Raw genomic sequence first — 26,036 nt, forward strand, 5'->3', positions numbered from 1 at the left:
TTATATGGGGGAAAATGCATTTAATTATAAACTGTGATGTCTTCAACTAGAGCTCTTGTTTATATTGATTAAAACTGTCCTTCAGATATTATAGACGAGTACCTCACGGAGAAAACGATCAAAGAACGGACCGTGATGCTCCCTGGTCCTCCTCCTCCACCTGTGGACCAGGACATCCAGCCGGTTGATCCTCCGTCTAGAAGCAGGAGAAGCACCCCAGTGCTGGTCTCCAGAGGAGCAGCTCCACATGTGAGTCTTTCTGCTGTTACACCAAACTGAACCAAAAGAGCAGTTGTTGTATCCGTTGCTAAAGCAGGCAGGCATTACTATTATTCCTGAAACCATTTAAAGGATAGCTCACCCAAAGATGAAGCTCATCATTTACTCACCGTCATGTCATTCCTAACCTATATGAATGACTTTCTTCTGTGGAACATAAAAGAATATATTGAAGAGTGCTTGTAACCAGATGACCATTGACTTCCAAAATATCTTCTTTTGTGTTGCAGAAGGTCATACAGGTTTGAAATGACACGATGACTGAATTATAATTTTTTGGCTGATCTGTCCCTTTAACACTAACACTATTAGGTGCGTAACTCATCCTGTATTGTTTGTGCTATGGACACGAGTGATGCCTCAAATTCTGTGGCATATTGATTGTATTTGCTCAGTGTTTTTTGGTAGATATCGAAACTTGTTATTCATGACATCAGGCTTTTTTTTTTTCTCTCAGAAGGGTGATTGTAATCCGATGCCTACATTCAGTTAGCGTTGCTCATGCTTCTCTCTCCTATACAAAGAGAGTCAGACACATACCCTCCTCTGCTTCTCACTCTCTCATTGGCTGTTTTTCGTCCAGCTATGTGAGCTTCCTGTTTCTTCACCATGCTTCTTCTGGCTCTTCTCAGCGGCTCTTTGTGTAAGCGATCTGAGTCCATCCTCAGGCATGTCCAGACTTGGTGTTTGTCTGTTGTCTTCTCAAAAATGCATTGTTTTTATCCCTCTGTTATTATAAATGTGCTCTTTGTGTTCAATATCTGCATGTGTCAGACAAACTGTTACTCACACTCTTTCTCACTCTTGTACCACACGCTCACTTTCTCTTTCTCTCTTGCTGTTTGTTTTTTTGTGGTGGCTTAGATTTTTAAATGCAGAGAGTGAGCTGAAGGTGAATTGTTTGTCTTTCCATTAATGATTTAAAATATTGCAAAGTCAGAGAGGGAACGTGTGATTCCAGCGTAGTAATAAAACAAGCTAATGTGGTTTTCTGTACGCTTTGTGTTGCTGCTTTATTATGTGGGGGTTTGAAAATGAATCATTCAGTGGCTGGCACACCATTTATTTTTAAGCTTAAACATGTAAACCCTTTTATCTTTTTGTTTAAATATTTTGTCTCTTGCTCTATTCAGTTGTTTGTTCATTTATTTGTTATCTGAAAATCCAGCTGTTAAAGCCACACCAAAGTTTTAATAGTCATGTTATAACTATATTGATAATTATGCCAATAATGACCCAGAGGAATTATATCGTTGGAATCACTTTTTTTTTCCAGCTGATAAACAATAACAACAATGAAGCTAATAAAAATTCACCCGACTTTAAAGAGCTACATCATTTAAAGTGGCACACAACAAAGCGGCAGCACATGCTTATGATAAGTTACGTAATCGTGCGTTTATTTGGACACTCATAAAGGTATTGTTATAGTCATCTTTGTTACTTTTCTTGGTGTGAACTATCTGTTAAAATCTCTTTAGAACACATTAGCAACCACCACTCCAAACACCTTAGTAACTGCATAGTAACACCCTGGCAACCACCTGGAAAATCCTAGTAACACCATAGTGATGTGATTAAAAACTATTCAGAACACTGGCAACCTTTAAAACATTTTAGTTACCTGGTAGCAACTCCTTAGTAACCACATAGCACCACCTTGGCAACCATGATATGACACCTTGGAAGAGCTAAAAATCTGTCAAAACTCTTTAGCAACACCCTGGCGACCTTCAGGAGACTATAAATACTGTATAGCACTTGCTAAAAGTGATTCAGAAATATTTGCAACTGAATACCAATGAGCTTTTCTACAGATAAGCACCATTCATTTTCTTCATATTTTAACATTTAGCTTGCATCTCTCTTTTCACAGAGCCCATACATCCTTGACCAGACCCCAACGGCGCACACTGATCGTATGGCACCCATGCATTCCATGCGAGGCCAAAAAGTGCCATCTCAGCGACGTGGACAGTCATCTGCAGCGCAACAGAGACTTCATCCTCCGCAGACTGGAACAGAACATCTGGAGCGCTTCCTGGAAAAGCCAGTGCTGGTGGTGGTGGAGCAGCCGAAGGAGCGTGGCATGCGATTTCGCTATGAGTGTGAGGGACGATCCGCGGGCAGCATACTTGGAACCTCCAGCACTGACTCCAGCAAGACGCTGCCTGCCATTGAAGTGAGTCAGAGGAAGAAGGTTTGGGATGGATGCTAATGAAGTCAACAACTGTATTTTTAGGAGTTGAATAATGTAACCCTCTAAAGCCTGACATATGAAATAACAGTCTGAAAACTCTACCTTTTTAAAATGGAATGTTTATTGAAAAAAAAAAGTCTAATACATAGTTATGTGTGTTCTTGTTGAGTATCATACTTGATATATCAGGCTTTTATGGCTCATATAGTATGATATAGGAGAAAATGTAACCTAATGCAAGTAAACCTAAGTTTCTTCAGTCCAGTAAATGTCCATCTTAAAATATTACTAACAATATAAAATGTATTCTTACATTTATGTTACTTTATAAAAATCTGTAAAGACTTCACAAGAAGAAGACATGTTTACCATGACCTGAAGCTGGACATTTTTGGAATTATACTAAAAGGCCTTTTACTTTCTAAAAAAGTATAAACTGTCAATCAGTTTGTTTTCATTAAAGTTTTCATCATGTGGATGATTTAGAGACCATAGAATTCAGTGTATAAAACAGTAGGCTATATAGGGTTAAAAAATGTTCATCAGTTAGACCTTGTGAAACTCTTATTTCATTTCCATTGTGTGGTCATATTTTTCCATTTACATGAATTAGAAATTAATTCACACTCCTTTGTTGATTCAGTGGGTGTGTCTGGAATCCACCGTCTATCCCATAACAGTGGGGCATCCCCCATCAACTTAAACTTTTAATTGCAGTTAAAAATGAAAGTTCCCTGGGGAGGTGTGTGATGCGTGGGCACACAAACAAACATGTGCACCGCTCATCTTTGCCATTGTGAAATGGGTACTTTCAACACAAGAGCCTGTGCCAACCGTGCAACCACAAAGAACTGATTTCAGCAATGTTGTGGAAACAAAAGCAAAACTGTATTTTATCTTTTCACCTGTTTTAGATTCAAGGCCCCATTGATAATATCAAGAAAGTGATGGTCACCGTGTCTCTTGTGACAAAGGACATCCCACACCGCCCACATCCACACTGCTTGGTCGGGAAAGACTGTGCAGATGGCATCTGTGTCATCCACATCAATCCCCACAGCACTCGTCGACACAGGTATATTTCTGATGATGTCTATGTGATATGGGACAGTATGGTCAGCAGAACATGATCGGAGAGTAAAAATGTTATTTCCTGACTGAGTATGTTTTTGTTTTCTAGCTTTGCGAATCTGGGCATCCAGTGTGTGCGGAGGAAGGAACTTGATGCCTCACTTCAGAAGAGGAGGAATAAGAATATTGATCCGTTTAACAGTGAGTTATTGAATGATATTGCAGACCGAATGCCTCTGTTCTGAATTCTCCGAATACCTATGATTCCTTCATAGCAGGTTCTAATAATACTCTTCCACTGTAGCGGAGTATGAGCATTTGTTGAATGTTTTTGTCTCGTTCTCCACCAGCGGGCCACTCTAAGAGCATTGAGGACATGGACATGAACGTGGTGAGACTGTGTTTCCAGTGTGAGCTGGAACGAAAGGACGGAGAGCGAATTCCCCTCGCACCTGTGGTTTCCAACCCCATTTATGACAAGAGTAAGAGCAAGATATATATTGGGCCAGAAACATACTCTACTCAAGTACACAGAGTCTCTGTAGTTTGCTGGTAGATCATGTTTGGATTGTTTCTATTTGTCTGATTAGAGGCGACCACAACAGCAGAGCTGAAGATCAATCGGCTTAATGTTGTCAGAGGCCCCTGCACAGGAAAGACTGAAATTTACATGCTCTGTGACAAAGTGCAGAAAGGTAACTGAACTTTGAAAGTGTCATATTTAATTCACAGCATCTCGATTTGCCAATGCAGTTGTGCTGAAATAACTCAATTGTGTATCTGGAAACCTCCATAGATGACATTGAGATAATCTTCTGCAAGGACGACTGGGAGGCCAAGGCGGAGTTTGCTCAGACTGATGTCCATCGACAAATCGCCATCGTCTTCAAGTCCCCGCCCTTCAGGGAGCAGAATATAACCGAGGAGGTGGAGGTCAGCGTGTGTCTACGCCGCATGTCTGACCGGATGGACAGCGAGCCAGTCAATTTCACATATGTTCCAGACAACGCAGGTGAGTCATATAAAGACAAGATTATTAGATAACATAAGGTGACAGATGTGAGGGGCTAGCTGCGGTATATTTCACTCTAAAATCAAAAGGTAAAAATATTATAAATCTTAAATGAATAAAATATTATGCTGGGAGAGGCAGTTTGAAGAATGGATAGATGGTTATAGGATTATACTGTTTAAATATTAAATTATTAAAATTAAGCACTTTAAAAAGTATATCAAATTATATAAACACTCTACAATGTATATATTGTTAGAGTTTTGAAAGAAGGCTGCATTGATTTGATAAAAAATACAGTAATATTGTGAAATATTATTACAATATAAAATAACTCTATTTTAATATATTTTAAAATGTCATTTATTCCTGTGATGGCAAAGGTGAATTTTCAGCATCATTACTCCAGTCTTCAGTGTCACGTGATCCTTCAAAAATCATATTACAATACGCTTGATTTGCTGCGCACAAAACTTTTTTTATTTTTTATGTTGAAAACAGTTGTGCTGCTTAATATTTGTGTGGAAACCGTGATGCATTTATTCCAGGATTCTTTAAAGAAACAAAGAACAAAAGAACAGCATTTATTTGAAACGGAGATCTAAAAGTCTTGATTCTTTATCATCATTTATAATCCATTTAGTGCATGCTTCCTGAATAACAGTAAATAAATAAATAAATAAATAAATAAATACAAAAGGTGTAATGGTCCTAAAAATGTTAGTTATGTGGTGCTTTCAGGTTTCTTGTGTTTAAAAGTGATGGCATACAAAAGAAGACCAGTAGAACGGTTAAATGAAGCAAAACGCCTCACATCCCAGAAATGAATCAGACTTTCTCTTGCTAGTTCATAAAATATTGTAAAAAGAGGGTGTGTCACCATGTCAGTTTTTCATTATAAATAGCAGCATTATAATAGTTTCAACTGAAAGTATGCATGAGGAAACGGTAATGCTTCATAATAGGTCTTATAGAACACAATAGAACACAAACCATTCTGTTACAATCAGTGCCATTTTAGTCAGCCCCATCACATGCTTCTGTCACCCTGTAACACGGAAGGAAGGTTAATCTGATTTGCACTTTTGATCTGCAGATCCTTACGGAGTCAACCGCAAGAGGAAAATGAAATCTGATGTGAAGTTCAGCGAGCCATGCAGCGCTCCTCAAAGTAAGGATGTTTGTAAAATAAACAGATACCTTAATATTCTATCAAACTTTGTTGACTGCATCAATGCTTTATTTCCCTCCTCTCTCAGATCAAGACACTGTGAACGAACTCGGCATGCCACAGCATTTTGAAAACCCATTCTACACCTCTCCCGATTTTAACATTCCCAATGCTTCCATGGCAGTCCCTGTTATGGACGGAGGCGTCCACATGCCATCCCAGGTTATGGAGAAAATTCATTACAATGACGACTTCAAACAAGAGGATGGTTGTATTAGCATGGACCTAGACACTTTAGATACTGTCTTCCAAAGCATTTCCCAATGCTTGGCCCAGCAAGGTTCAGACCAGCTTCTAAATCAGTTGTTGTTTCCTGGCGATCTCAGCTTTGGGTTAGACGGCACAGATACGAAATTGAACGTCAATCAACCGATGATGAACATGTCGTCTATAAACGACGTGCACTTCAGTCAGATGGTGAATGAGAGTCAGGTCTATCCAACAGATCTGGAGAACATCGAAGGCCTCATTTTCTCCACTGTGAAGAACGAGAATGACCTGGACCACTGAATGCCACTGTGGACTCTTATGTCTTAGATACTATTGGGACTTTGTACATACAGTCAATGTTGACTATAAAATAATTCTGGACTAGGAAAAGACACCGACTTCAGAAGTCAAACTTGCTATTGACTGCCAAACCTGTTCAGCTGGCACTATCTGACTTCCTGTTTGGTAGTATGAACGTACTAATGAAGTAAATAACCTGCTCAGCCGCTGGTCTTAAGAATGGACAAGACACTGAGGCTAATGATAGCCAATGAAAGGCATTCTAGTAAAAAGGGAGCAACAGCTGCTGCTCAGCTGCTCGTGATGTGCCAGTTATGAAATGTGATCCGTCATTCATTCGCTAATTTATTGTGTGGGTTTCAGAGCAGAACCTATTAGTATTGTGTAGATGGTCCCAGACCCAAATTCACTTCATTTTTAAGTGTTATATGTAACATATTTGTTTTGAGCATTTCAGAATAGTTCATCCATAGAGGAATTTCAGTTAACAGCATTAAGGGGACAAACTGAGACATTTAAACACAATTCTGAAGTAGCAGTTGGATTAATTCATACCAAATCTGATAACATGATCAAGCTAGGTGTGTTGACATAGTAAAAGCCATTTCTAATCGGCAACAATAAAATCCTGCACTGAATCCTCTACCCATTGGTGGCTGTTTGTAACTCCTGATGGTTAACCGGTTGGCACTATGCTAGGCTGTTAGGAGCTGTTCACACAGAACACATTCTTCAACTTCACTGTGATGCTTTTCCATTGTTTTTCTATGTAAACATGCACAAGATGGATGTGTTTGACTGTTGCACTTGTGTCTTGTGCAGCGTATTGTGCATGACACAATGTTCTAAAAACAGCACTCAAGTTAAAAAAGGTCAGCTTTTATAAACGTGTCTCTTGACCTTGCGCTTTTGATTTAGTTTTTTTTCATTCTACTGCCTGTGTCTCATGCTTTTAAACACAAAGAAATCTGTGTGAATGGCTTCTAAGCTTGATAACCGAAGTCTTAACTGAAAACACAAATTAAGGTAAATGTTTCATTTCTTTGGCTTCGGTAATATAATGTTTATGTAATTTAAAATACATTAACACATTTTAATAGGTCAGAGGGGAATTTGGATTGGAGCCCCACCCACAAAGAAATCTCATTGGTCTATTAAAGTTCTAAAATTGGACTTAAGTTGTATATTTAACAAGTTCTGGTTGGCTGCTTTGCACAGGATTTTATTTTTTCAGAGATAACAGTCAAATTATCCTGGAAACTTGTCACGCCTGGTCATGATGTGAAGTTATGGGAAACTGAAATGAATGTTGTTGAGTCAGTGGCAAAAAGATTCCAGTGATTTTTGTCTGTCTGTCATATCAATGTTTGAAGGAAGCTGGGTACACAGGCATAACTATTGGAAAGCATTTAGTTCTTTTATACATATATAATGTCTGTAATACTGCTGTGATTTTTATTGTGCTGTGTAAAATTCCTTTAGTTGCATTCAAATATTGTCACATTCTGCTTCTTATAGTGTGTTGCTGCTGTCTATATTAAAATCATGTGTTCTGGAAAATGACTCCATTTTGACTCCCCTTTGTTTTCTGTCTTTATTAGTCACCGGCTAATTCATAATTTCTGTCTCGAGAGTGGGCGGCACTGAGGCCAAAGTCCAACCAAATCTACCTCACCGCATTAACATTAGCTACATTTACTTGCATCCAAATAAACTATCAGTAATCTGATTGAAAGGCCTTCATGTAAACACTGCAATCAATCCAGAAATAAATTTCCATCAGTCTGAAAGGAATTCAAACCTTGATTTCATGCCATATATGTTTTTATATTTAAGACCTACAGGGGAATCAGAAAAAAAGAAGTTCTGTCACTTCCTCATTCACTACAGCTATTGTGCTTTGTTGCACTTCTCTGATACTATATATAGAGTTCTGAGCAATAGCTAAACACATACATGTCAAAATCTCTGACGAAATCGACTTCTAGTCTTTCGTCAAACTTTAAGAACTTAAATTATTGCTTTTAGTTATTTTATTCAAGCTTTCATTATTACCTAATAGCTTAATGTCAGTGACTTTTAAACAATAGATCTATGTGTGTGTGTGTGGTGTGGCTCCCGTGAGAAGTGATTTCACACCTCGGTCCACATGACCCGAGATGACTCAATGTGAACAACAAAGTTTGCGCTATCTCTCTGTCTGTCTCTCTCTCTCTCTGTGTGTGTGTGTGTGTTGCAATGTTGCAAAGCCTCAAAGAAAGTCCAGTATTGGGCAATAGAACTGTATAAAATGCATGGCGCCAAAAAAGGAAGGCTTTTAGACAACACACATTTGCACTCCTAAAATAACTATTTGCTTTAATATTTTGCAGTGTGAATTCACATTTCTGAATTTATTTTTGACAGAAATGTCAAGCACTGTGTTCAGAATGTAATTCTGTCATAGCTTCTAAACAAGCAATAAGAGTGCTTAAAAACATTAAGTTAATGTGTAAATACATTTTAGACCCAATATTGGCATTTACTTGACTCTATTTTGTTATTTTATCAACAACAGTTCCAAAAATGTGTAAATAACATGTATAAAATACACATATACACAGCTTCTTCACCTGCTGCCATCAGGGAGGAGACTACGGAGTCTCCAGGCCAGGACCAGCAGACTAAAGGACAGCTTCATCCATCAGGCTGTCAGGAAGCTGAACTCGCGCCCGAACTTGCACCTCCACCCCCACCCCATCCCTCTTCTGCCCCAGGCACCACTGCACTATGAACCCCAGACCCCCCCCCCCCCCCCCACCCACCCAGATCCCACATCCCCAGGTCCTTCCACCCCCCCTTGCACTAACATAAGATGACATGCACCAGTCACTTTGTGCAGCATTGGTCTGCTCACTACCTCATTCACCATGGAACTGACGTCATTCTACCACCTCATCAGTCAGTTTAAATAAAATAACTGCTCTTGAGCCCTTTTGTCACTGTTTGTTTTTTTTTGCACTAAAAATCTTTTTATCTGCACTGTTTGTTCACTGGTTTGCACTCTATCTGCCATGTGGCTTGCGCTGCTTTAACTTTATTTTTATTTTTTATTATATGTCTTTTTTACATTCATTTATTGTATAATTGTATCATATTTTATATTTGATCTAGATTTTTAGGCTCTACTGTTAGTGTTATCTGTATGCACCAGGGGTCTGAGATGCTAAAAGCAATTTCGATTCTCTGTATGTATGTACTGTACATGTGGAAGAATTGACAATAAAGCGGACTTTACTTGACTTGACATAAGTAGCTTGGATAAAGCGTCACTGAAAAACGCTCACCGGTAATTAAAGGGATACTCCACCCCAAAATGAAAATCGTAATTAATCACTTGCCCCCATGTTGTTCCAAACCCGTAAAAGCTTTGTTCGTCTTCAGAACACAATGTAAGATATTTTGGATGAAAACCGGGAGGCTTGTGACTGTCCCATAGACTGCCAAGTAAATAACAGGTCCAGAACAGTATGAAAGTCATCGTCAGAATACTCCATCTGCCATCAGACGTGCAATCTGGGTTATATGAAGTGACGGGAACACTTTTTGTAAGCAAAGAAATCAAAAATAACAACAATTCCTTCATCAGCGGTCTCCTCTGTGTCTCTCCATTTCACCGTATGCTGCGTATATTCTTCTGTGTCAGCCGCGCCACAAGGATGCGCTGTTTCTATGTGTATTTAGCTTTGATTTGAAAGAAAACAGCGCATCCTTGTAGCTCAGATGATCTAAAGGATAACCAAATGGGAACCAATGTTAGTAGGACATTCCAGTTTCCAAACAGCCAGAAAATAAGGAATTCCAGTCAGATTAGCTGATTCAATTTATTATGAAGTAAAAATGACATATTTACAGAAAATAAGCACGTTGTTGATGATGTTAGTACAAAAAATAAATACATTATCGTTTATTCTTCTGAGGATGGCAGAGAAGAGAATAGTCATCATTTTTTCTCCACAATCTGAGGCTCTGAGAGCTTCTTAATGGTGAGCTCCTCCACAAGCTTCTTCACCAAGCTGTTTGTGAAGAGGCTCTGGATCCTGAGACACGAGAAAACGGAGTAATATTTATCTGATGACAGCTATTGGACATGCAGTGACCATCTTTCATATTCACCTTCTTTTCCAGTAGTCTCTGTTTCTCTACTGCTTCCTCTAGACTCAAGCCCACCCATTCAGCCTCCTCGTCTGGGATCTCAAACTGCTGCTTGTAAGAATTGAGAGAAAGGCAAATGAAGAAAACACACGGGATGATTATCAACAACATATGGCTGCAAATATACAGTACATAACCACACAATAAATAAACTCATCTCACTTTGTAGCGGTTGTAGATTTTCTCCCTGCGAGACGGATCATCGGGGTACAAATCCGTGTCTTTCCGTGCCAGCCGTAAAAGCATTGCACGTTTTAGATCCATTCCAAACTTGGAGTTCAAATCTTGCTTTGGGGTCTGCTTTAAAAGAGATGCACACAATATATCGACCACATTTTGCAGTAAGATTTTCTCATATAAATTATTAAAAAAATGGATTCTTATGTAAATGGTTACAATACACAAAAATGTGTTCTATATATAGTAAATTACATATTTGAGACAATAATGTAATATAATAATAAATGCAATTTTATAAAAAAAATATATATATTACTATATAAACAACATTTTTATATAAAACTATTTAAATTCATCCAAAATAATAAAGCATATCAAATGCCACAGACTTGTAATAGTTGAAATAATTTTATACAATATACATTAATATATAAAAATATATTAGACAAAACTATCATAGTTTTGTAAAATAATAAGAAATATTAAATGCCACAGGTGTACTTCATTTTTTGTATAATAAAATTATATACAATTATAAATAAAATGTGATTTTTTAAATTTTTTTCCATAAGCACATATTATTATATAAAATTATTGTAATCTTTGTGAAATGAAAAAGCACACTAAACGCCAAATACAGAAGTTTAAATATAATAAATATACAATAAAAAAAATTATACAATAAATATTACTATCATAAACATACAATTTTAATGTTTAATTTAATTGTGAAATTGTAATTTTTGTAAAATGATAAAACACATTAACACAGACTTTTGAGGACTTCTCAAAAAAAACAAAAAAAACAAAAAAAAAACAACATGCTAAACGCTACAGACTTTTGAGGACTGCTCACCAGGTGAGCCTCACCTTAAGAATGTAGAAGTCGAAGCCAAAAGCAGCATCAATAAGGTCCAGTGTGCGAGCTGTGACTGTTACAGTGAACTTCTGGTCGAGGATCTCACTGTAAAGCTCTCTGTTAAACAGCTGCGGCTTCCAGGTTTTGCGCAGTCTTGTAGAAAGCTGGTGTGACAAGTACATATCACATACAGGATAAGTCATCTTCAGGAAACATTCTGATTTATCCACTATTCAAATAAAAGAACCAAAATCAATATTACTGTAGCACAATATTACCTTGTCATCTTTGGCATATCTAAAGCCAGATATCCAGCCTTCTCCACCCCAGAGTCCGATCCGTCCTGTGATTGTGGCGGATAATAAACAGGGACAGGCACATCCTGGACTCGCTCTCTGTGTCGCGTTTTAGGATCGAGTCTGTACTTGACACCCAGTGGTTTCCAGTGCACAGGAGAAGGAGGGGTATTGTCCTGCAGAGAACGCAGGTAGTGCTGGGGTAAACGGGCATAGATGCCCTTCTGCAGCTTCAGGACTTCCCAGATTTTTGGTGGATACTTGTGTAGAGGCATTTTATTTGACAAAACCTTACGAAGAACGGTAGAGAAGGTACATAAATCACACACACACATGCATGCATCGCACACACGCTTTTACTCTACTATATATATAAATATATATAAATACATACATATACACATCATATATGGGCCATTCTACATATACATAAAGTTTCATAATTTACAAAGAAAACTAAAATAAATAATTGATAAATAAATTTTACTTTTTAAAGGAATCAAAACGATATTTTTAAAAACAACAATGGAAAAAAATACAAAAATTATTTCAATTTAATTTTCATAAATTGAAATTCAGGGGTTAGATTCGGGACTGCCACCTCCCCAATTGAAAGTACCCAATAAATTATTTTATAAGCTATATATTAAACTTAGTGATATTTTAAATATTATTGTGGGTTTCAATAGACAATAGAAGGATCTAAAATTTGGATACTTCAATGCTTTTTAAATGTTTTTTGGTTGCGGGACAGCAGTTTGCACCGATTCTAGAATGGGCCACCGATTCTAGAATGATAAGCTACAGCCAAACATGCAAATATACGAGTTATAATATAAAAATCTAAAGATGCGAAACCAATAACGATAACGAAAAGGCATGCGTACAGTTCAGCATTCTTACCGAGCAATGACGCGAACAGAGAAAGATTAATTTAATTTCACATGATCAGTGTTAGCCTGCTAGCCTCTCAGTCCAGCACACGCTGTCAAGCTAACCAAGGGCACCTCACGTCACTTCCTATGACACCCTGGTGTGAGCACTGCGATTGGTTCACTGGAGTGTTTACGTCACTGGTTGGTTTGTGGCGCGGCTGAGCTTCCGGATGTTTATCAGCAGGGGTCTAAAACGTTATAACATTTATTAAAAAAAAAACGCATCTGTGTGACACTTCGGTTCTTGCACAATCTCAGCACGCCCGAAAGGTGGAATTGAACCACTCTGCCGCTAAGCAGCTACAGGTTTGAAGCCTGCACCCTGGACCACCGAGGTTCATCCGGGCATCTATCACAGGTGAGGCTGCGTCAATATAAAGGTCGCTGCCGCGCTGTGTGTCCCAGCGATGGTGAGGGTAACTTGTGAACCTGTGTTTAACAGCATGTCACGATTACTGTATGATAGGCTGTTGCCTTCTGTAGCATGAAGTTTAAGGAAATACGAAATTTGCAGAAATTCTACACTGAATCCAGAGTTGCAGCACATGCAAATATATTAATTTCTATTGGTTCAGAAGCAGGGCGGAGATTTACATACTTCTCTCGTTTTTTGTTTTGTTTTTTTGTTAATCATTCTTTGCTGTGAATTAAAACCAAAACAAATCTTTTTCATTGTATATTGCTATTTCCAGATGTAAGAAAAGATATTATAGCCTTTTAGCATGAACAGATGTTTTACACATCATAGTTTTTCTTATGTAATAATGTGAATTAAGGGTGATCGGGACATAAGGTCAAATGGGACAATATAACTACACATAATTTATTTTCTCATTTAATGAGTGAAAATAAAAACTTTTTTGCTGAGCCCTAGCTGTAAGACCACATAATTAAAATGGGATGCCCTCATTGGTGTGACATCATATAGGTGGGCGGGGAAGCTTTTGTTAGTTTTCATAATAAGTTCCTAAAATTGTCATAGCTGCTATAATATACAAACTTTAGTTGGAGACATAAATATGATGCACTACTTCTACAAAGTCAGTAAAAAATGTGCTAGTTTCATGTTTCTATTTTCAGAATTAGGTTGTCTTTATTTTGTCTCAAACACAATTTGGGTGGATGGGACAGCATAATTTTGGGTGACTGGGACAGTGCTTAAAGGCTTTGCTAATTAAGAAAACGATTGACCTTGCTCTAAATCATGCTTTCCAACTGTTTTATTTGTGCAAGCCTTAATCAACCACAAAAATATTCACAAACTAGCTAGATTTTCATAAATAAAAATTCAGAATTAGAAGCATTCTAAAAATAAAAGCTGATTTTGTTGCAGTAATAAACCATATTCATATTTCTGTTAAAGGTTTGCAGGTTAAATGTGTTATTTTGTGTTGGGGCCACCCAACATTTTTTTTTTGGACCTGAAGCATTTTTTTTTTTTTACTTGTCTATTTGATTTTTAAATGTTTTCAATGACTTTTGGACTTCAAGCCTTCTTTTACCTCCGTTGCATGTGTTGTATTGTATGAATTGTGGATGGATTTATGAACTGAGAAATCAAAGTTGAACAGAAATGAACATGGACTCTTAATGATGATGAACAGAAAAGGAAATATTGCATATAAAATTATATCAAAGTATGAAACTAACTTGTGCAATTCAGTAAATATTCTTACACTACTCTAAATCAATGAAAATGTGCTGTCCCAATCCCAATGTTACCAAAAAAAAAATATTTGGTGCTCAGTTTACAGAAAAGTGTACGTCACACATCCTCTTTTTATTATAATATAACATTGTTTCCTCCTTAAATGGGTAGTTAACATCTTCAGTATTACAGAAATATATCCTGTGTTGGGTTGATGTTTTTAATTTATGGCAAGAAATCTTGCACAAGGCAGAAATTAAAAAACTGTCCCAATCACCCTTAATTCACCCCTATATTTTCTAGTAAAACAATAAATATGCAGAGAGAACCGTTAGAGATTCAAAGAGCATTTAGTTCAATTTAAAAACTATCAACTAATTTACATTCAATTTGCTGTTTCTAAATATGCAATATTTCATTTTGTCAGTTTTTGATACAAAAAAAATTAAAATCTTTATTTGATCATGACCTAATTAGACTCACTAAAACATTCTAACATTTAAACATGCTTTATATTATATTATAATAGCTCTGATATTCAGTTAAAGATATATAAGGTATATCATTTATTGCAGGCACAGGCACATTGCCTATTATTTGTTTAGTGTTGTGGAAACAAACACACACACAAAAAAAAACTCATATTAGCCTCATTCAAATGGTTTATTTCGCCAGTTAACAAATTATGCAACATTACAAAAAAAAAAAAAAACCTTGCATGAAAATGGTTCACACTCACATTTGCAAGAACAGCATCCGTTCCAGATCTTTGCTGTACAATGGCACACATTCACCTCGTACTTATCATTAATTCTCAAATATTCTTGAAGCTTATAAAGCTCCAGGCAAGAAATCTTGAAAACACAGTCATAGGCAGAGCATACGAACCTTCTCAGAACTACACTTACATCGGACTTGTTGTAACAGCAGTGTCACACTACAGAGAACTAGTGTGTTCAGTTTTCTACTGAACTGTTTACCAGAAAGCGTATGTGGGAAGTAACTGCAGAACTGTCTTCATGTGTAATACATATTAATACTTCTAACTGTCCAGTTCACTAGGAATATTAACCATCACCAGAACATATCTGTATATGTAAGTATAAGTATAAAGTGACCTGATTAATGATGATGTTTCTAAAAATAAAAACAAACACAAACCTTTACATTTTAGTCTGTTTGGATCAACTGTAATGAACAAAACTCTTAAGACTGTGACAAAGACACTCTACAAAAGACACAAACGACTCTCTTCTTGGTTTATGATAAAGTGGTGTCAAAAAGGACAGCAAGTGCACATTATCAATACAGTATTAGAAAGAAGAAAATACTGTTGTGTCACTCATGAGATCAAATTATCACCCCCATCTCACACTACTGACCATTTCAGGATAATATATTCAATTTAATAGTGTGTTTATATGTGTACGCAACTTTATTAGAGAAAATTCCATCAACAGATTTCCAAAAATCTTGTTTCACGCTCACTTATTGCATTATACCACTGAATGATGTGCACACTGACTTTATTACTGAAGCATACCATGTGCAAACAATAAAGTATAATTCTTAATTTCATGTAGCATTCCCTCGCAAGGTCATTCACACCATTGTTATTCAGTTTCATCATCTTCCACGACAATGAACTGAAATTTCAGCTTTTGGGACTGCATTTCATTTGATGTCTTTCACAGAAAACCCCAAATGGCTTAAGAATAACACAAGCACACACAAACCTCCAACAGTCATTGATAAATATGAAAATCATAGTGCTTGTCCTAATAAAATTAAATGTGTTTACCTAGAGAAATTGCTAGAGGAAAACATACAGCCAGTAGAAAGATTGATTTTAAATTCCAAAAATGAAAATGCATAAACGTAACAGGATATGACAGCACCCTGTTGTAAAAGGCTCCTAAGCGTGCGCACGCACACAAACATACGCACACACACACACACACACCCTCTCAAACATGCTTAAGTTATCAATAAATAAAGTGGACAATCAAATAACACAATGTTCTCAAACACTGTTGTACATCTGGATCTCATAAAGAACGGCTTTTCAATACAATCGAAGAGAACCTTTTCACTATTTCGAATTACAATGTGAAATCAAACACTGAGGATACAAATGAGTGATTGTGCTGCATTAAAAACAGACAAAAACAAACATAATTAACAGAAAATGCCATAGTGGAGATGTACAGCTGAACTGCAGCAATGTTATAGAAATATCAGTGAGCATTTTATTGGGACGTCATCATGTTCTCCTCATTAGATTGAGTGTTTTGAGGTTGGATATGAACGTACAATCAAATCTAGACGTCATCAGCCAGTAAAAATGATATTTTTGTTGTTATTTTTTTATTGAGGACACACTGGCAGGCTGATGTAAACACATTGGTGTCACTCGAAACCCAATGAAAAACTACATCCCAGACTGACCAGACACTACCAATATTTGAAATCTGCCTGCAAAATAAGAGTTTTTAATACTTTTTTGCACTTATTTAAATGCTAATAATCAGGAGACAGTTCATTCGATTATAATAAACAGCTGATCAGTAATTTCACAAGCTTTTGTTCATAGATACTCGGTCACAATAGGGTAATAATGAGTAAACAAAAGAAAAGGCATTACACTAAATGTGCCAACAAGGGTGACCTCAGAATTAGCGGGGGAAAACAAGCACTCTTGTGCTTTGCTTTGGCAATTTGTGATTAGCAAGAACCGCAAGGCAAATGAAAGTTAGCACAACCTACTTTTAAAATAACTTTGCCCTACTTTACCTGAGGTTGAAGCAGTGCTTGCTTTATTCGGACTCCTGTAACTGTGCTTTACTGCTCGTTTACGCTCAGCCGTGATGGGCGATGATAATAAATCAGAGTTGTGGCTAAAATTCATCAGGTTCGATGAGTAGGCTATGTTACAGGACCTTAGTGGGGCCACCTCATCATAAGCTCATTATACAAGTAAGTTGGCATTTTAGTCGGCATCTCAGTTTGAGACCGATAACGGAATATTCTGATCTAAAAGTGTAGTAAACACAAAAAAGAAACTGCAACTGTTACACTGACCTTCTGACCAGGTGCACAAAAATAACACATTTACACTGAAAAAACAAAAAAACATCGCAAACCAACAGATTTTCTCCGCAGACCATGACCCTTTGTGACATCTGAATGCCAAGTTGACTTTTCCTGGCATTTTATAGAGTAACAATGTCGTTTGCGATGTTTTGACGAAGAAGATAAAAACAACTGTGAAAAACAACTCAAATAAATCCATGCTGACATGTTGTGGCAGAGAGTGTGAAAAGTGCTAATGCTAGTCCTCCACCCCGGCCCGCGCTCCTCAGTGCAAGGCCAGGTGTTTGCGGTTGCGATGGTGGGACGGCTCTCATCCCGGGTCGCGCACTGAAGATGGCACACGCCGAGGTCCAGACGGGGGATGTGGGAGGGGAAAAAAAAACACTCATAACACGGCACACACAAACAAGTCCTGGGATGAATGTGACATTCCCACTGACCGCATGCTGCTGGAGATGTACACATACAAAAGGCAAACCGCCCACCATGCATACTGACTACCAATGGCAAAAATAGAATCCTTTTGTCATTTTTCCTATTTTTTTTAAATCTCCTATCCCATGTGTCTTCACTGTAAGGTAAGGCAGGGATTTATTTATTTTTTTTAAATACATTTTTTTATCTGATGTGTGACTGTCTGTCATTAAAACAAGCTCATGACTACTTCTCCAGACCAGTATCTTTGAGACATCCCCATCCCTCCCCCGCTGCTGGTCCTCGACAGGTACGCCGTCCTCCAGAATGGTCACGGATCATCTCCGGAGTCGTTTCTGCGTTATGCCATGTAGATGAAGGTGTTAATGTCCGTTTCGTCTCTCTTGATGTACTTGTGCTCAATGAGCCACTCGATCTGTTCCTTGATCATTTTCTTCTGAGGGAGGAACATGTTCTTCAGGATCTCCACCAGCTCGGTCTGCAGCTGAGCGTTTGTGATCTTCTTGCGCATCTTCATGATCTGAATGATGGCCTCCTGAAATGTTGCAGCAGAAGAAACAAACGCATTAAGTCCAAAGTACACTGTAAAAATAAACAGTATTTCACAGTAAAATTACTTAAATATCCTGACAGATTTATTACAGTTTTTCACAAGTAAGGGAATTTATTGTTAACTATTTAACAGGTCACATTTTTACAGTCTTTTACTGTTTTTTCGCCATAACTTCTGTAGAGAATTAGTGCAGACGCTGAACAAGGGAACTTTCTGGAGTGTCAAAAGCCTCTGTTCACACACACAGCCTACGATCAAATGGAGTAAATTTTGAAAGGTTACACATTAGGCTGTAAGCATACACTAAGTATTCGCATTAAAACTGAAGTAAAGTTTGGGTAAACTTTTGGGAAGTATACTAGTGACTAGTGTTCATGAAAAACAAAAAGAGGACTAGTAATGTTTTTTGATGTTTCACACCTGTGTTCTTAATATTCTAAGCTGGACGATGCCTTCGTTCTCCTCTTCTCTCATTCGCTCAGTCGTCAGCTGCAGTCGGCCAATTAGGTTTATTTTCCCCTCTTTGAACCTTGGTGTTTTTTCTGAGGAGGAGAAACAAAGATATTATGATGATTATTTCCAAATAAAAGGACAATTTCTAAGTAAATGAAAGAGCAAGCAGGAGAGGACATGTTCTTACATCAAGGAGAATTCCTGGTTAACGAAAAACAAATGTACTGTCTGTGAAGTCTTTGGGAGAGCTCACTTGAGGTTCATATAACAGCACTTGGCGTTTGAGCTTTGGGAAGGCAACGAGAGACTGTACAAAAAGAGAGGGAAAATATATATTAAAAAAAAAAATTACGAGTTTAAGAATCCGCTCAACAGCGATCGAAATTCAGGTACTGTCACATTTTTTAAATGTCAAAGTCTGTACTTTTGACAACCCTACAGTACAGCAGAAATATCATAAATATCTAATGGAATAAAATGCGACATATCCAGTCATAATCCTACCCAGAGAGTTCGTCTCAGTTCAGCATCAGGCAGCTCAGTGGCAAGTTTCAGGTTCTCAAAACTGATCTTCTCTCGTGGTCTTTGGTTCCAGGCAAAAAGTACAGCCAGCTGAAAGGTCGTGACCTCCAGGTCGTACTGCCCTACTTCATTCTTGAAAGTGATCTACCGGAGAGCACACAGACTGATTAGATGCAAGCTACTTCAAATTGCTACTAAGCACTAAACTTAGTGCATAAAATAAACCCACAATGCCATTGGACATGAGGTGGTGCCAGTGGAGTTTGCGGCCGCTGTGGTTCTTCTTGTAGAAGTCTTCCACTTCAGGAATGAGGTCTTCTAGCTCGGTGGGCAGAGACACAAACACTTTCTCTGAGCTGCGTGACCACGCTCCAGCATTCAAGATCTTTATGTTCACAGAGTCCGCTGGGTAACCGAAGGAGTGTGAAAGAGACCACTTCTGATATATTTAATGCATCCTTGCTGAATATAAATATCAATTTCTTTCAAAGGTAGTGTAAATGCATATATTGAGAGACAAATGGGCTTGTAAGTCACCTGGTAAAGCCAGCTTGTTGTGTTTGTGCACTTCCTTGAAAACCTGGTTTAGATCTTCGGACACTTTGATGTCCTGGAACATCCTAGCTAGCTTGTTCACATAGTCAGCAGGCATCCCAACTTCCTGAAACACATCAGAATGAAGCAAACAGTAAGCCATTTGAGTATAAACCACTCAAATTGAATTTCAGGCACGCTTATTTCTCTTTTATTCTTACCCTGAGCCACTCGACCATGTTCTCCTCAATCTCACTGTCCGCTGAGATGTCCAGGATGAGACGTCTGGTCAGGTGGGCTTTGTGGTACCTCATGAACACATCCTTATTCTGGACGTATTTTAGCACAAGTAGCTATAGGAAAAAAAAAAGATTTCAAAACACTTGAGGACAACAACACAAGCACTGAGTCAACAACATGTGACTTTTTACAAGAGCCCCTCACCACTTCCTTCAGTTTGAGCTCGATCTCCTCTGAGGTCAGCTTTTTGCTGAGTGGCGTCTTTCTTAGCAGCATGTCACAATAGTTAGCCAGCAGCTCTGGACACTTTGATTCTGGTTGTGTTTTTAGGCCCACTCTAAAACATCAAACACAACTGATTCAAGTTGATACAATACAGCAGGATGATTATATTTAATACTAAGACCATAAAATAATTTATGTTACTGGAAATAGAATAAAATATGAAAAAAAAAACAGCTTATTTTATTTCAGCTAGTTGCCACAGCAACTTGTCTTATTTTCATTTAGTTTATGGAGATGTCCTAAAATAACTAAAACTAAAATAAAAATGAACTGAAATAAAAATGGAAATTGAAAACCATACAGAAATGACAAACCATACAGACAAAAAAAAAGTGACAGAACAAAATGAAAAAATGACAAAAAAAGCACAAAAATACTAAAATTAAGATGTAAACACAAAAAAATAAAAATCAATTCAAAATATTAATAAAAACGATATTATTATCTCAATGATACTAAAATAAAACTCCTCACTTACAAAGAGTGAAGACGTATTTCCACAATTAATTTTGTAAATCTAATGTTTTCTTATTCTTTTCTCTTTTTTAAAAAAATATAATGTACATTTATAACAATACACTTTGTGTTATATTTTCTTGGCATTAAATTATAGAAATCTGGTTTATTCTGCTTCAAGAGTATTTCTAATCCAACAGCTGAGGGAGTGACAGCAAATTTGATATATCTCTCTCTCTTCTGCCCAACGTAATCAATCTCTCCATACTTTCTCCTAGCTTCTGAGTTGCCTGTAAATGTGTTTATCAGTTAAGTAGAAAGAAAGTTATTCTGTGCATCTCACTTCAACGGACTGTCAACAGAAGCCCAGAAGGCAGCCGTTACTCACCCCTTCTGTTTCATTGGCAGCTCCAACTTAAATATTGTGGCATCATTCACAACTGCTTTGTACGCCTGTGGGGAAATTCAAAACTATATGTTAAACATCATTTAAAAGGTATTTGAGATACAAAAACTTCATTCATTCAAAATAATAAACGACTCTATTCATTTTCCAGTCAAATCAACAGCATTTCAAATTGAGTTATTGTTATATAACCTTCCACTGTATCCCTGTGCCATCACAGATCTCTAGTAACCATCTGCGGTGTGATCTAGTCATGCAGGGAACTTACTGAGACCAACTGTACGAAACTGAGAATGATTATGGAAAGGGCGGTATGCTCACTTTGTCTCTGGCTGTAAGGAACCGAGGATCATCCTGGAATGCTTCCTTCACTAATTTACTAAATCGATTGAACAGAGTCAGGAGCTGCTCCACATACTTCTCCGAGTCCTGAGGAGAAACATCAGCACAAACGTCAACACCAGTTGGGAATAAATCAAGTAAAACCAGGACCATTAATCAAATATTCATCTTATCAACAGTTATCCTTTATTTATATCGTGAATAACAAGAGCCAGCTAATGCTCTAAAATTCATAAAGCTCACAAAGTGTATAATAATTCTGCAAATGATGTGCTCACAGTTGTGATGGTCTCGGCAGTGGCCACCATGTCTGCCAGTCCAGCACTGATGATGTGCTCCTCCAGATCTTTCAACATGGGTTCAATCCCATTGGGCACTTTATCCATGAGCGAGAACATGAGGTGCAGCTCTGTGGAAGAAGAGTTCGCAGAGTTATAAAAGATTATATTTAGAGATATTGTACAGCTACATAGTAAGCAAAGTCTATTTTTGTGGAAAGCACAGGACCATTCAAAAGCATGGGGCCATTAAGTATTTGGGATGAAAGAAATGGATGCTTTTATTCAGAAAGAACGCATTTAATTGATCAAAAGAGACAGTAAAGACATTTCTAATGTTACAAAAGATTTCTATTTCAAATAAATGCGGTTCCTGTGAACTTCCTATTTATCAAAAAAAAAAAAATTCCACAAAAATATGAAACAGCACATGTTTTCAGATTACTCTTGAGCAGCAAATCAGCATATAAGAGTGATTTCTGAAGGAACATGTGACACTGAGGACTGGAGTAATGATGCTGAAAATTCAGCTTTGCATTACATAAAAAATAATATTTGAAATATATTCTAGTATTGATGTTGAGAATTCAGCTTTGCATTACATAAAACTCACAATATTAGTGTTTTTACTGTATTTTTGATCAAATAAATGTAGCCTAATTGAGCATTTTATGTATTTTTGATCAAATAAATGTAGCCTAAATGAGCAGATGAGATGATTTTAAGAATATTATGGTCATTTTAAATATCTATCTAATATAAGATTTCAAAGTAGTCTCATACTCACTGTCAGTCTCATTTCGTTTGATCATGCCTGGACATTCAGCCAAGATAGTTTCTTTAAATGATGTCACCAGTGCATTCACACAACATTCCATAAGCTGAGGAAGACAACAAAGCCACAATTTTTAGACTCACACACCTGGTTTCATTTTAAATTAAATATTAAACATTGAATAACTTAAAAGTAATATCACTTTGAATATTTTTACAAATATTTTAATGACCTATGCCCTATTTAATGGAAAATTGCTCAATTCACTGCCTTATTTCTACACACAATGTATCATCATTTTAAAACCCTAAGCATATAATCACTGCTTGTACAGAGTTACATTCACGTCTTGTCTCTAAATTATAGTAGTGCCACGTTTCCTCCTCTTCTCTTAATTTAGCGTCTTCCTGTAAACATGTACGTGAGAATATATGTGACCCTGGACCACAAAACAGTCTCAAGTCTCTGGGGTATATTTGTAGCAATAGCATAAAATATCAATACATTGTATGGGTCAAAATTATAGATTTTTCTTTTATGCCAAAAATCATTAGGATATTAAGTAAAGACCATGTTCCATGAAGATATTTAGTAAAGTTCCTACTTAAATATATTAAAACGTAATTTTTGATTAGTAATATGCATTGCTAAGAACTTCATTTGGACAACTTTAAAGACAATTTGCTCAATATTTAGATTTTTTTGCACCTTCAGATTCCAGATATTTAAATAGTTGTATCTCGGCCAAATATTGTCCTATCCTAACAAACCATACATCAATGGAAAGCTTATTTATTCAGCTTTCAGATAAATCTCAACCCTTAATTTCGACCCTTATGACTGGTTTTGTGGTCCAGGGTCACATATGGCACGCAAACACAAATGCAGAGTGTTAGAATAACTCTCCTCTCAGCTATGCAATCTGATCCAGTCTGATTGCTTGAAGATCATGTATCTTCTAATCTGATGTCTGGCAGGCCGTACATATTTCATGTAGTTTTGTACTCCGTTCTGCTGCAGGTAGGATGGCGCCTGGGTCCTGTAGAACCTCTCTGTGGAGTCTAGGTAGGCTTTCTCAAAGTTATCCCTGTAGATCTGCAGCTTATCATCAGGATTGGAGCACAGGTTCACTGAGGGAAAGAGATGCTTTTCAGTTTTCACGAATAAAAAGATTCACTCGAGCCAATAAAAAAAAACCTGGAGTGAAGCTCACCATAAACGATCCTCTCTGACCCCCGATGACCAACTGCGAGTCGAAAGCTTCTCCCAACCGTTTCAGCGTGGACCAATTTTCATCGCACTGTCTTGCAGTCCCCATTTTGATGTTGGAGAATATAGATTCGTTCCAAGTATCCAGCATCAGCTTTTTGAGAAGATAAAAGCAGAACAAACCCGAGAATCCCATTCTAGGAAATCAACCTAGAAATCCCGCTTTTATCCCGCTCACCTTCCTAACAATGCTGTCCTCCACATTGGACTTCTTGTTGCTGCCCTGTTTGCCACCTACAGGGTGATCTCCAGCTGGCAGAACGGTTGGGCAGAATGTCACACTGCGTGAAGAACTCCCCTCCACTCCACGATGTTAGGCCTTGAGGAGCACCGGTGATCTTGGTGACTGAGCAACAGACCTCGCTAAAAAACACCAACGGTCAAGAATGAGACCACGATTCCGCTGCGCGAACGTCTAACAGGTGGCTTAATCCGTGAACCTCTCTTCTACCGCTTGACTTCGGTTTGAATAAAAATCTAAGATGTCCTCCTTGCAGGCTGGTGTCTCTTTGCTGGTCCTTTGTCATCCCATAACAAACTGCCTGAACATCTCTGTGGGAACCGGGGGGGAAGAGAACAGGAAGACAGACGAGCGTTTCGACTTCGGAAAAAAAAGGGGGGTTTTGTTAATTGTGCAGGGGGAAAAAAAAATAAAAAATAAGATCTGATTCCAGGGACGTACGAGAAAGATCAAACCACTGTTGCTTCTTTAACAGACTCTTTGGCGAAGGCAACTTAAGGACAATGGGCGCATAAGATCCCACGTTCGTCCTCACACTGATGGGAACCCTGTGTTCTAAAGCCAAAGGCAGTGGAAGATGGACACAGACGTTAGAGAAAAAGAACCGTGAGCTGCATTCACAATATAACAATGAACCAGACCTCTCTTTGCTAAACATGGCCGAGAAAAATCAGCATCCTGTTTTGGAAATGCTTTCTCAAACGTATTTACTCTGTAAAGTTCTCTTTACCCTCTAATGTCGCTAAGAAACATTGTGGTCCTTGGGAGTTGTTTTTTCTTTAAATTAAACATATTAAAACTTAAACAGAATTTATTTGTATTGATTTTTTGGGAATTTTTATTTAATTTTATTTTTGCTACTTTGGTGTTTCTATTTATTCCTTTCAACATTCAGAATAAAAAGCAGTTGATAAAGTATAGATCCTTGTTTTATCCAGACCTAAACTTTCAAGTCATAAAATATGAAAACTGGCATCTTTATTGTACCAAATATTGTTAATAAAAGTGAAAATAATTCTAAATTATTTAATTAACAGATAACAACCCACGGCCTCAACTGTGGAATTTAATTTCCTAACGACTCACCACTAATAAAGGTTTATATATTACAACAATATATAGATATATAGATTGGTACTTTGTTGTTGTTTACCAAGGAGGACAGTGTGAAGAGCTTCGAAATTAATTATGATATATTACGGGTGGCATGGCAAAAAAAAATAAAAATAAAGGTAACTATCACTTGTGAACAGAATATTTTTATTGCTGTAGAAACTTCCATCTACTTCAAAAAGTGTAAAAAAAAAATGGATGTCATTATAACGCAGTTCAAGATGGAAGCAATGCTAGCTAATTAGTTTTAGGCAAGACAAAAACAAGTCTATGTTTAAAATTTCAAGCCCCAACAGACCAGATGGCCAATCACACAGCAATCCTCAAAAGACAGAAAGGTTTTGTAAAGAAAGCTTATGACCCTTAATTGTTTACAGAGTCTGCCGAACCGTAGACAGCATCTTGGACATCCCTGCTTGCATTTTTAACACCATCTATTTGGTGCCCATATCGTGTTGTCTAGGGTAGGCAGACGTCACTGTGTGTTTTCGAGTCAAAGCCACTGTGTATGGTAACCTGGCATAAAAATTCAAACTGTCATCTATACAGATGGAATGCCTCTACTCTTTACTGCATGACGCCCGGGGAATGATTTTCTTGGACATAGTTCCAGTATCTTATAATAC

At 37.4% G+C, this 26,036-nt stretch overlaps 1 protein-coding gene, 1 non-coding gene and 2 pseudogenes across 2 annotated transcripts in view; 1 reads left to right on the forward strand and 3 right to left on the reverse strand.

The window, feature by feature from the left end:
- Nucleotides 1–7,866, forward strand: part of LOC109099476 (transcription factor RelB homolog) — a 9,021-nt gene extending 1,155 nt beyond the window's left edge. The window contains exons 3-11 of the mRNA XM_019112994.2: nt 86–249; nt 2,156–2,461; nt 3,394–3,554; nt 3,660–3,751; nt 3,901–4,032; nt 4,141–4,245; nt 4,347–4,562; nt 5,659–5,733; nt 5,822–7,866. Coding sequence (XP_018968539.1) covers nt 86–249; nt 2,156–2,461; nt 3,394–3,554; nt 3,660–3,751; nt 3,901–4,032; nt 4,141–4,245; nt 4,347–4,562; nt 5,659–5,733; nt 5,822–6,303 — 1,733 coding nt within the window. The 3' untranslated portion in view covers nt 6,304–7,866. The remainder of the gene's footprint in view (nt 1–85; nt 250–2,155; nt 2,462–3,393; nt 3,555–3,659; nt 3,752–3,900; nt 4,033–4,140; nt 4,246–4,346; nt 4,563–5,658; nt 5,734–5,821) is intronic.
- A 2,290-nt stretch (nt 7,867–10,156) lies between these two features.
- LOC109099176 lies at nt 10,157–12,122 on the reverse strand (annotated as a pseudogene).
- A 905-nt stretch (nt 12,123–13,027) lies between these two features.
- On the reverse strand, nt 13,028–13,114 carry trnastop-uca. Its single transcript has one exon. It is a non-coding gene; the product is annotated as a tRNA-Sec (tRNA).
- A 1,950-nt stretch (nt 13,115–15,064) lies between these two features.
- LOC122147773 lies at nt 15,065–26,015 on the reverse strand (annotated as a pseudogene).
- Between the last annotated feature and the right edge of the window lie 21 nt (nt 26,016–26,036).

This window comes from Cyprinus carpio, chromosome A15 (genome assembly GCF_018340385.1).
Source record: "Cyprinus carpio isolate SPL01 chromosome A15, ASM1834038v1, whole genome shotgun sequence".
In the NCBI taxonomy this organism is placed as follows: Eukaryota; Metazoa; Chordata; class Actinopteri; order Cypriniformes; family Cyprinidae; genus Cyprinus; species Cyprinus carpio.